This window comes from Coffea eugenioides, chromosome 11, assembly GCF_003713205.1.
Source record: "Coffea eugenioides isolate CCC68of chromosome 11, Ceug_1.0, whole genome shotgun sequence".
NCBI classification, from domain to species: domain Eukaryota; kingdom Viridiplantae; phylum Streptophyta; class Magnoliopsida; order Gentianales; family Rubiaceae; genus Coffea; species Coffea eugenioides.
Window position 1 is genome coordinate 25,193,099 of NC_040045.1, and position 11,874 is coordinate 25,204,972.

Consider the following 11,874-nt stretch of genomic DNA (forward strand, 5'->3'; position numbering starts at 1 on the left):
TAGCTTGATGAATGCTATTGATGCATGCTTTGTATTTTATGTATTTTCCAAAGATATCTCATTCAATAAAGATATGCACTTTCAGATTTTCTAGGGCTATCAAGTATCAAGACGAATTATAACAGAATGCAACTAAAATTGAAACTTTATGTGTCATCCATCTACTTTCAAAATTTTCAGGATACAATGCATAGCAAATCGCCCATCCAGAATATACAAGTCACAATAAAAAATACAATTAAAATAAGAAAAAAAGCTAAAGGACTCTTTCGTTTCATAATACTTCACCAAGCTGAACTGAAAAGTGGAAAAAATCCTTTCTGCTTGTGAAGTACACAGTACAATAGATCCCGTGCCGCAAAAACAAAGATACAACAGAATTCTAATAACACCATACATGGAGAACTATATCTGATCCTGTTAGGAAATAAACGCCATATTCCCCTACATCTGTGAAATGTGTCATCACTATATTGAGGACAGGGACACTAAAACAAAATTCTGTCCCCTGTTTGTTTTTGTCTCATGAAAGTGGAAATCAGTTAAAAGACCAATCAACAAAACCATATAATGAGTTACAAAAATAGCAACAAAACTCTTACCAGCTAACTTATGATAGCTTAGTTTTCTCTTTCAAATAAGAGAAATTTCTTTGAAAATCCAAGACCGCCCAAACCAAATGCCAAAGACCAATCTCTGGCCAAAGTATAGGGGGTGCATATAAAAGGCAGTTAGCACTTTGCCACAAAAGAAAGTTACTCAATCGAGTCTCACCAGAAGTACGTATAATTATATCAGGATCAGGTGCAACTGCAGCATACATATGTTTCTCTAAATCCTTGACTACGATTGAAGGCTTGATCTTGCCATTCTCATTTCCTTTCAGAAAAACTAAGCCATTTCCAGCTCCTTTTGACTCCAATGCACTTCCTTCATCCCATTTTTCTCCACAACACTCTTGAACAGCATGCAAAATTTCATCTGAGGAAGTGTAGGCAAGACAAATTGACAGCACAGATTTTGAATTCCCAGAAGTAGCAACCATGGCCCTCTCTGCGGCCAACCTTACTGGCTTGCTCAAAAGTTTAAGGCTGCCTAGAAAGTAAATCCTAACGCCGTACTGATTGACCATGCTCTCCTCCTTAATCAAATCTTCAATTTTCTCTAGTATCAACTGCATAGTGGACTGAACTTCTTCAGGACGTCTTCTAAAATTGTCAATGCTGAAGGCGTAAATTGTAGCATACTTCACACCTAACTCATAACAGTATTTTAGCATGTTCATGAGAGCTAAATACCCAGACCTATGGCCAGCACCATCTAACAAATTCCTCTTCTTAGCATATCTTCGATTTCCATCCATAATAAATGCAATGTGATCAGGAACAGGTCCAACCGAAAGAACTGAAAAAATACATTTTCTCAAGAAACTCCCAAAATATTCGAACATTTTGCCAGCTTGATCACCAATTTTTTTTGTCATCTCCAAAGAACTGCACTACTATATAAATCACTGCAGCAAATTAACCTGTTCATGATTGAAAGAAAAGATAATGTTTTACTCATTTTTTTAAGGCCCAAAAATAATTAACCCAAAAAATTACTAATTACTGCTTCTTTTATCTGATTTGTTGTTCTTTAGTATTTCACCAAATCGTCCAAGTCTGAGTTGACTCAACTCAGACGAGACACAATAGATGATCAGTGGGAATCGGACTCACCCTGAGTCTAACCCGAGTCTCCTTTAGTCAATTCAGGAATCAGAATCTCCTCTTTTTCTTTTTCTTTTTTTGACAAAAGATTGCAAGAAACAATGAGAAACCACCTAAAGCTGTATTCATCGATTATTTAATTTTATGCATCGTTTATTACCCATAGGAAAAAAAACAGAGAGAATCCAAGAATCCAACACGCAATCCGATAAATACCAATAAAATAAAGCAAATTTAATAGCCAGAAACTAACCTTCTCAAAAGCTAGAGTACGAGAAGACCCGCATGCAAATTTGCCAGCAAAATTGGACAAATTTATGAGGATGCTCTTCTACTCTATGATCGCAGATTGAATAAGTCATCATTCATGGCTGAAAAGGTTTTGAATGAAGCCATTAAACACACAAGAGGAGAAAACTGAATTGATATCACAAAAATCATGTCAGTTCAGTCACTTATTCTGAAAATTTTTGGGTAAAAATCTAAATTGAAGATGCAATTTTTGGAGAGAAAATAAGAGATCCTCTAATCAGTAACACATCCACCAATTGATTGAGATTCTAGAAGGGTGTTTCCAAGTTCAATAACAGAAGGAAGAAGTAAAAAATCGAGGAAGGAACATCACGAGACAGGAAACTATCCACCTGGTCCCTAAACTATTCCTATTGCCCTCTTTGGCTCCTTAATAACATATTATCATTTTGACAAAAAAAAAACATATTAACGCAAATAAACCCCTCAACGAAAAAAGAGTCAAGACTTTGGTCAAATATAACTGTTAGTGCGAGCGAAAATAAGGGTAAAATTCCTATTGCACTCCTTTTTATAAGATAGTACTTGTCTAAAATTGAAAAAAAAAAAAAAAACTTTTGCCTAATCTAATGGTGTTTTGCATAATTATGACTCACATAAATTAAGACAAGTGTCTTGGGGTACTTGAAGACCCCCAGTCTTGTAAGAGCATCTTCAAGAACACAAGAGTCGTGTGCTGATCTTTCCCAACCAGCAAGCACGTATGAAAACTTGAGGCCGAAAGAAATAACAGCTAACACATTTTAAGTGTGGTAACCCTTTCGACCTCAAAATCTTTCTTGAATTCCAAGGGGTACACTTGCAACAAAATGTATCCCATCTACAGCCCCTACACAGTACTATTTATGATTTAAATTAGATATAAAATAGTTTCTATTATCTGAGTTAATTAATTTTTATACAAAGAACAGAACTTACAGCAAACCAGGGGTAGTATCTTCGACTATTACGGATCTCTCGTGGAGTTGCACCATTTGGCAATTGTATTAAATCTGGATATAGTTTCAATATGGCATCAAGTACAATGGAAAAGTAGCAGTGTATGGTTGCAGTTGACCTATACAAGTACCCCCCCCCCAAAAAAAAACACCCCCAACCACTCAAAACCTCAAATTATAGGCAACTATTTGCAGAAACATTAACAACTGCTCTCTTACTGACATATGAATGGTAGGCTGTAACAATCCTCTAATGGTGAGAGCATTTAGTAACTGGAAAAATGTATTTTGGTCCATTCTAATTTGGTCTATACAATAGGAACTACTTCGATATAATATGCTATCCATGTAATCCTCCCTAGCTCGCTCTCTATTAACAAAAGGTGGTTTAGGTATTACAACTGGAGTTTTATAGGCTTCAAAAGCTGCGTATCCTGCAGCTAGGACAGAAGTCGCAGCACCAATTACAATAGTATTCTCATCATCATCACTACTGGGATTCATCTATGAAAATTTAATATAATTATTAATTGATTGCATGCATATAATCATTAATTAAGTAAACTGTGGCAATTAAAGATAGTAAATTAAAGTTACAACTGTGAGAATCAGAACACTCATACATCAAAAGAGAGAAAGACAGAAAGAAAAGCAGGAGGAAGGGGGGGGGGGGGGGGCAAAGAAAAGCGCGATAGGCCTTGTTTCAGCATCTAGATTGATTAAATGGTTCACCAAGTTAGTGGCAGATAAATTACCATCAGTATACTCTGGAACTAATACTAGATAATAGATTAGTGAAATTCCTCATGACATAGCACAAATTAATATGTACTCTGTACGTGTATAGTTTGTGATACATCATACACATAATCAATATGTTTAATAAAATAGTAATATGTACAGTTCTTAACTATTACAGGTGTATCTTGCTGAGTTTAGCCACAAATATTGAGTTCCCTCCGTCATCAAAAGAAAACGAAACTAGTGCATTTCTTGATACATTTCTAGATGAATTCCTATTCTTGATCATGAACAAAGAAAAAATGGGTAAAAAAAAAGGAAGCTAGCTAATCATAGGGTTCTATTAAAGTTAAATCCAGTGGAGTGGTTGAAGCATTATATAAAGTGATGAATGTAGCTGGGACATTAATGGACAATATTACCACACCTCTGAGAAAGAAATAGACATCATATGTAAAAGCAAAGATGGTTGCATGGCCATCTCCATCATTTTAGTTACTGCTAACACAAGTGCAGTCCCACCCCCACCTGTCTTATCTTTACCATAGACAAATTATCCACTACTTTTCTTTTCTTTTGCTTTGCTTTTCCTTTATTTAAAGCAAAGCCAGACTAACCAGCCATGCACTTTGTTACTAACTTGATAGAGCTGCTGGCTATCAACTCCAGAACTCAAGTAAGTTTACAAGTTGTAATTTCTGTCAATTATTTTTGTTCTATGCAACACTAATAACATATAATACAACATTTTTTTTTTCTTTGCTTTAAGTTAAAGAAAAAAAGAAGAGAAAAATGGAGGGAGAAGTGATACATAAAAAGAATTTGAAGGTGGAAATTCCAGGAGAAAGTGAAATGGCTTTTCCGGGGGTGGACAAGCTATGGAATCTACCAGTAGTTTAAAGATACATCATGTACCCATAACAGAATACTTGTCACTTTCTACCACTTTCATTCCCCTATTTTGTTTGTACACAAGGCTTAAATCACCTCATTCATCACAATCTTCTATAAATATTTCTGTTTTTTGGTTCACAAGTAATGCCATGAACTAATAGTCGCTCCCCCGTAAGAGAGACAGACAATGTCAGTACTCCTCCTTCCATGAAGTAAGAATATTAGCTATCTAACTGGGCAAAAAGATCATGGCATAGTTTTCTAATAACTTTTACTTCAATATTTTTGACAGGTGTCTGGCATAAAAATAAATGATTTTGAAGAAGAGGAAGTACAGAATGTGAAAGTAAAAACTGTTACATTGAGGACTACATAGAATGGTGCAAGGATTAAATCATGGGTTAGGCCAAGCAAACGTTTTGTCAGGGATGTTTTGTTCCAGCATGCCATTATGATCAATGTCCAAAACCCCATCATTATTGACCAGAACTATTGCCCAGATAACATCAACTGTCCTGGTCAAGTAAACTTCTACATATATAAATTATTTACTAGGCATTATTGATATTGAATGTATTTGACATTTCTATCCAAGGAATAATTAAAGTAAACATAGAAAGCTTGAAAGTCTGTCTAGTTTCACTTCCTAGCTAAAGATAATGAAGAATTTGTGTTAATCCTTTTTCCATTTGAACAAAAGAAAGTAAAGCATGAAGATGGACAATTAAGTAAAAATCTCTTTCTGCATATTTCAAAATACACAAAATTTTCTGATAACTTGTACTTCAATATTTTTGAAAGGTGTCTAAGTCTATATTGAAGATTTGACTTGCGTTTTAGAGGATTTGGTGGTAACGTTAAGTTTAGGGTCTGGATTTGATTTGGTCTTAAGTGCAGGTTGATGAAATTGGAACTTGAAATCATGGAATTCCATTATTTGCGCACACATGCAACTAATAATCAGGGCCTGATCAGTCGAAACCTCATAATATGTTCTCTATATCTTGCTGTAAATTCTCTCACACACAAAGAAAACAGCTATGATCTAATGCCCCAATCTATTGCTAACTCTCAGTTTCTTTAGTGTCTGGAATCTTACTCTAGGAAGTAACAAGCAACTGCATGGCACTAAATACTAATTACAGTAGCAACGACAACCACAGTTGAAGGTTTCAGATGCCGAAAATACACTTGTTCCTTGCCTGCCAAAGAAAGTAGATTGTCATAGGAAAAGCAAACCTTTTAACCGTGTGACCAAAGGAGTTTGTGCTGCAGTGTTTGCACCACCACTGAACCTCCTCTGTCAAAGTGATTGTGCCTAAATAAAGTAAACAAAGATTTTGAACCTTGTCCAACACTGCTCTAGAAAATTTGCAGTCTAAATACTTCAAGGACTAGGTATCCGAAAAATAGAACAAAGTTCGCTTCCTAACTCCTCACAAACACAGCAAGAAACACATTATACCCTTGAAAATTAGGTCAAATACCAAATAAACCTTCAAACTCTAAGATAGTGTCCTTAAGTGCCCCAAAAAAATGTGAAGTTGACATACAAAAATCAACCAGCCAAATTATCTTGTTCCAATGCTACTGGAACAACATCACAGTCCATCCCTCGCAGCTTGCGCATATTAATTTGTCAGTCAAGAATCATAAAACCCCCAAAACTCAGCAGCCAAATTAATTCACTGGCATCAATCAAATCAAATGTAACCCTAATCAGGTAAGAACAAACTAAAACAAAAGCAACCCACAAAGATTCATTCCAATCCAACTTCAAGAATCTACACCAGTAATGCTAGACAATTTTTCAAAGGAAAACGGAGGGAAAAAAAAATAATAAGAGACCATCATACCTCTGGAAATACTTGAGGAGTCTTCGTCCATGTTGGAGATGCTGTTGCAGGAATGGGGATGAGATGTCGCTACCAGAGTGGGGATGAAACGTTGATATTGGCTGCTTTTAAAGGGAAAAAAATTAGAGAGGGAGAGAGAGAGAGAGATGATAATTTAGCTGATTTTTAAAAAGAGAATAACCTAATTGAAAGAGTAGCCTACCTCTGGAAGTGGGACTTCGCCGGAGCTGGAGATGCTGCCAGCGAAGAAGGGATTAGTTTGCCGATGGGTTTTCAAGCAATGGTCTTCAATCGTTTGAAGGCTGGGAAAAGAAGAGGCAGTGATTTTAAGAAAGGAAAATAACTTCAATGATAGATAAGGAAATTTTTGGATAGCAAATTTTTCCAAAAATATTTTTCGTTTGTATCATAAACACATTTTTCAATTCGCCTTTTTATATTCCCAACTAGCTCTTTATCTCACATTTATTACATCACAAAAAGTACTACAGTAATTATTCTAAATAATTATTTAGAATAATACTCTATCCAAACAAAGTCGGAAGTTATTTCCCTCTCGGTGTAAGTTATTTTCTGTCAGAAATCATTTTTCCAAATCAAATTGTATCCAAACAGTGGAAAATTAGGAAAACGTTTTTGAGAAAATGTTTCCCGTCCAACCAAACAGACTTTAAATGTTGGATTTGTCTCGGCTAGGGGGGCACATGATTGATCAATATTAAGTTCGAGTTGGCTGAGTCAAACTCGAACTCGAACTCAAGTTCAAAATATTAAGCTCGTTAGCTCGCGAGCATACATACATATATATTTATTTATTTTAATCATAAAATTACATATGTATCCTTAATATTTTATTATTTATTAAGAAAAAATATTATTTTATTTATTTTTATAAAAATAAAATAATTATTTTTATTTTTTTCAAGTCGAGTTTGGTTAAAATTGAGTCAAACTCGAACTCAAACTTCAAAATTGTCAGGTCGTCAAGTTCAAGTTCGATAAAACTAAGGCAAGACTCGATTCGATTACGCCAAAATCCGACTCGACTCGGTTTGTTTACAGTCCTAGTCTTGACAACAATTGTAATAATTATACAACTAATGAATGTAATTCAATAATAGACAAAATGCACAGTACACGAAATGCCAAAAACAAAACCAAAACTACAAAAATGGGACCTATAAATGTGTTTGAATAAACCACCACATCAAAGTAAAAAATTAATCTGATCCCACGTGAATGCGACACTACATTGGAAGGCTTGGGTGAGCATGCAAGGGCATAATAGAAATTTCACCATCATTATAAGCTTCTCTACTAGTAGCCGTTACCAAACAATGAGTATCTTCACTTAAAGCGAATAGAGTGATTAAGCAGTAACAAAATCTTCCACCACATAAAAGTATAAATTTGTCAATTCATTCACATTTATAACTTCACCTGCTTGTACAGATTGCACAAATATATCCACCCACAAATAAAAATACCTGGATAGCCCCAAAGATACCTGCCCCAAAACAAAGGCAGAATGAGTCCACACAGCAGAACAAATACACAAATTTATCCCAACTCTTAAAATTAACAACTTGCACCACATGCAGCGTTTATTTCCTGCCAAAATTTCAATTTAACTCCAAAATCAAGTAGTCAAAAGAGCCTAAATTCACAACACAAATGACCCCAAACTCCATCTTATATGAGCATACGATATTCACTCGAAGCTGTCCAACTGGTTCCAATAAATCGATGCCAAAATGAAGTTCTGGCATATGGTCAAAGACTCAAGCAACTCGCCATACGAGATCTGGTCATTAGGTGAAACATCACTTGCTAGTTTGACTCCAAGTCTGAGGTTCAAACCTATATACTTGTAGTAAAATTCAAAGGGTGTGTAGTAGTGCATCCCTTTAGTCAAGAGACGGGATCCTCTGCCTCTAGCCTCCCATGACCAAGTTGAGTCCTCTCCAAGTGTTAGTTTAGGAATAATAATGTAGAATAAAATCCAAGTATGCAATAATACACCCCTTTGGTCAAAAGATGGGATCCTCTACTTCTAACCTCCCATTGCCTAGTTGAGTCCTCCTTATTGTTTGTTAGAGTAGGAATAATGTAGATATTGCCTATTATAAAAAATAAAAATATATATAGTCAAGACTAACTCAAATTCTTGGTCAAATGTTGTGAAAAAATCATTAATTGGGAAAAAAGGGTAAATTTGGATTTAAGAAGCCTGGAGCAGTTACCTGTAGGCTGCTACATTATAGCTGTTAGCTATTTTGTGTTTGGGGATCGTACCCCACCCCCGCCGTGGGGGAGGGGATTCAAATTCTATTGGTATTTGAAAGGAAATTCAGACAAATTCTCAAGGGTTTAGGTAACAAAGGTGTACCTCAATTATAGTGCGTAATTTTATTGTAAACTTCAAAATAACATTTGGCTTTTCATAATTAAAACTTGAAATACACACACACACATCTGATGACCCAAAACTTTAGCAATGCTTCAACCTGCTATCACCATTGTTTTCCCCATTCTCTACATTTTTCTAAAATACAACCAAGAACATCAACAAATTGCGCGCATGGTGCAATATCTGTCAAAGATGCCAAATCAAAAATTGTTCACGAAAATCCTCTAGAGACAGAGGTTGGATCACACAGATAAATGCATGTATAGTAAGCCATGATTGTTTCCACCACCAATTTCTTGCTTATCTCTTTTAATGAAGGTACGCACATAAATTACTATATGCTTGACATGAATAATGCCACGTTTTTTTGGAGGAAGAGGTGATTGTTCCTGGTCGAGGTACAATGTGTTGTTTAAGGCACAATGGTCACTTAAAAATGTGGTTTCCAAGAAACAACATTAAGAAGGAGATGATGATGAAGACGACGATGACGATGACGGTGGTTATGGTAGCAGTAGCAGTGAGAGTGACTACTACTGGATCACCTCTGATGAAAGCTTATATGATGATAATTATGATGGTGATGAGTTAATTGAGAACAACAATGTTTGGAAAATTCCTTATGTGAGGTTCATCCACCAAACTTGAATGACTCTGAGAATAGGACTGTCAATGGGGCTGGGCCAGCCCGAGCTCGGCTCATTCGGCCCGACAGAAAGCCCGATGAGCCCGATCATTTAGTGAGCCGGTCTGAGTTTGAGCCTAAAAATTAGGCTCAAATTAAATGTGAGCCGAGCTTGGGCCTTATTAGACTCAAACCCGATATAGGTCCGACCCTTTAATTACCTATATATATAATATTTATATTTTGATATTATGTATAATTATATATCCAAATATATTTTTACTAAATACTAAATATATATATAAATTACAAAAAACAAAAATACATCTAAAGACTCTTTCATGAGCTTTCTTGAGAGCCAATATTAGTAATGCATAACTAAATCTCTAATTTTTCTTATTGGTTGAGTAAATTTTTGTATTAGCATATTATTGGTTGATTTTTTTTTGGTCTACAAACACAAAATCATCAAGCATATTTAGATTTAAATCACAAGATTATAAAAAAAAGTTTCAACTTTTAAAGATGTATTGGCTTATGATTGCATGTTTTATTCCTATTTGTCATGCATTTTAAATGGATTAAATATAAGTATTGTTGAAAAATTTTTTGGTTTATATACCTTTTAAGAACTATTATTTGTTCATGTTTAGTTTTAATATTATAGTCTTGTAAATGTTAAATTAGTTTTACAACTTAATAGTTATAGTAATTATATTAAGAAAATTAAGGAGTAATAAGTGAGCTTGGGCTAAGCCCGATTAAGGCTCACAACCCGAATATTATGTGAGTTGAGTATGAACTTCACATTTACGAATCCGAAACTCATAACCCGAAACCCGAAAATATTTCAAATTAAATGAGCTGAACTTGAACTCATCAAAGCCCGGCTCATTAGGCCCGATTGACAGGCCTATCTGAGAATCGTGACGTTCATCGACGAATTACATGAGCCGTAGGTGAGGTTGCTTCTTTTTTATCCGGTCTAACTTTTGCTTTTTCCTTGTATGTACAGACAAGAACATAAAGTATTAACTAAAGAAAGCTTTTGCTAGACTTTCAAAATGTTCACCATGGAGTAGCGAGTCACGTCTCCTAATAATTGACCAATTAACCAAGTATTTGGTTTGGCTCTCTTCTTTTTATTTGAAGAAATCAAAATCTTTTAAAAGGCAAGAAAAGATTAATAGAGAGGAGAAAAACACAAAATCACAAGAACTTCATCAATTGCTCATAATAATAGTTCATGTAGTTATTGAGTAGAAGAGGAGGGAATATATGACATTGAGCCAAAGAGAAATCAAACTAACAGCAAAACAATCCCCACCCTTGAGATGTATGGAAAGAAAAGGGAAAATTTTAAACTCCACAGGTGAGATGTATGGAGATAAAAAACCCAAAGTAAATAAAAAAGGAAAATAAACTAAGAGCTTAAGAAAAGCCAAAAGAAAAATCTCAGGAAGAAATGAGAAAAAGGGAAACATACCATTTAAGGTGTAGATGACGAATGCAATTACAAGTTGATTCTTCAACTACTACCTTAAAAAATTCTTGCAACGTTGCCATCATTCAAGAGTATAAAGAATATACCATAACAAAAGGAAAAAAGGGCAAATTTGTAGCAGCTGTTCTTAGAAAGCATCAAAATCAAATAAAGCATCCATAAGAAAAAATGCAGCCAGCTACGAAGCAAAGCTTTTTTTGATAGATATGAAAATTATATGATTTTATCACAAAACATCATTCTGTTCAAATACATCCATTTATCTTGGTCGTGGGCATTTTGTGTACTTAACTGCTGATGCTCAATATTGCCCATCCCTTGAAATTCAACTTTTACCAGGTAGCTTGCCAACTGTCCAAGTAAATGTTGCAACAGGGATGGACATACTTGAAGTTTACCTATATACTTGGTATTGCTTCAGCAGTCAAAAGCATATAATGAAACAAGCATCATGGTAATATTTCCATTTTTTTTCTGCTCTAAAAAAAATAGGAATTACCTTGTTTTAAACCTTAATAACTTCTAGAAACCCTTTGTGCTTGAGCAGAGAGCCTCAAACTATTGTGTAAAACCCAAGACTTTCTTAATTTTCCTTCATGTTTCAAAGGTTTAGTTCCGATAACTTTTTCTATCAACCGAACAATAAACGTGGCCAAGCAAAGATTGTCAAAAACCAAGATTCCAGCAAGATAATTGCGAGGAAAAACAGAAGAAGAAGAAGAAGAAGAAGAATCTAACAAATAAATTGAAAGAACATATATGCAAACATTAGGGGAAAAAAAGAGAACAAAACATGATAAAACAACAGAATTCTTAAGGATGTTAGCACAAAAAAGACATTAGAGTGATTTGTTTATCTCCTATTTCACTATGCAAGAGTAT

The 11,874-nt window shown here is 34.9% G+C and overlaps 1 protein-coding gene across 2 annotated transcripts; it reads right to left on the reverse strand.

Annotated features, from left to right (window-relative positions):
- Positions 1–214: 214 nt before the first annotated feature.
- On the reverse strand, positions 215–9,681 carry LOC113751623 (dehydrodolichyl diphosphate synthase 6-like). 2 transcript variants are annotated; one of them, XM_027295691.1, is made up of 5 exons: positions 7,894–9,663; positions 6,656–6,755; positions 6,454–6,554; positions 1,966–2,083; positions 215–1,528 (listed from the first exon to the last, which is right to left on the reverse strand). In XM_027295691.1, exon 5 carries the CDS (start codon positions 1,481–1,483, stop codon positions 611–613), a length of 873 nt encoding a protein of 290 aa, XP_027151492.1. In that variant the 5' UTR covers positions 1,484–1,528; positions 1,966–2,083; positions 6,454–6,554; positions 6,656–6,755; positions 7,894–9,663; the 3' UTR covers positions 215–610. The 2 variants fall into 2 exon arrangements, with proteins under 2 accessions (XP_027151492.1, XP_027151493.1); XM_027295692.1 differs by lacking the exon at positions 215–1,528 and adding an exon at positions 5,837–5,915 and having other exon boundaries at positions 1,968–2,083; positions 7,941–9,681.
- Between the last annotated feature and the right edge of the window lie 2,193 nt (positions 9,682–11,874).

What these genes read in the sequence shown, in the direction of transcription:
- LOC113751623 (XM_027295691.1), bottom strand. Translation starts at nt 1,483, where the DNA reads ATGACAAAAAAAATTGGTGATCAAGCTGGCAAAATGTTCGAATATTTT.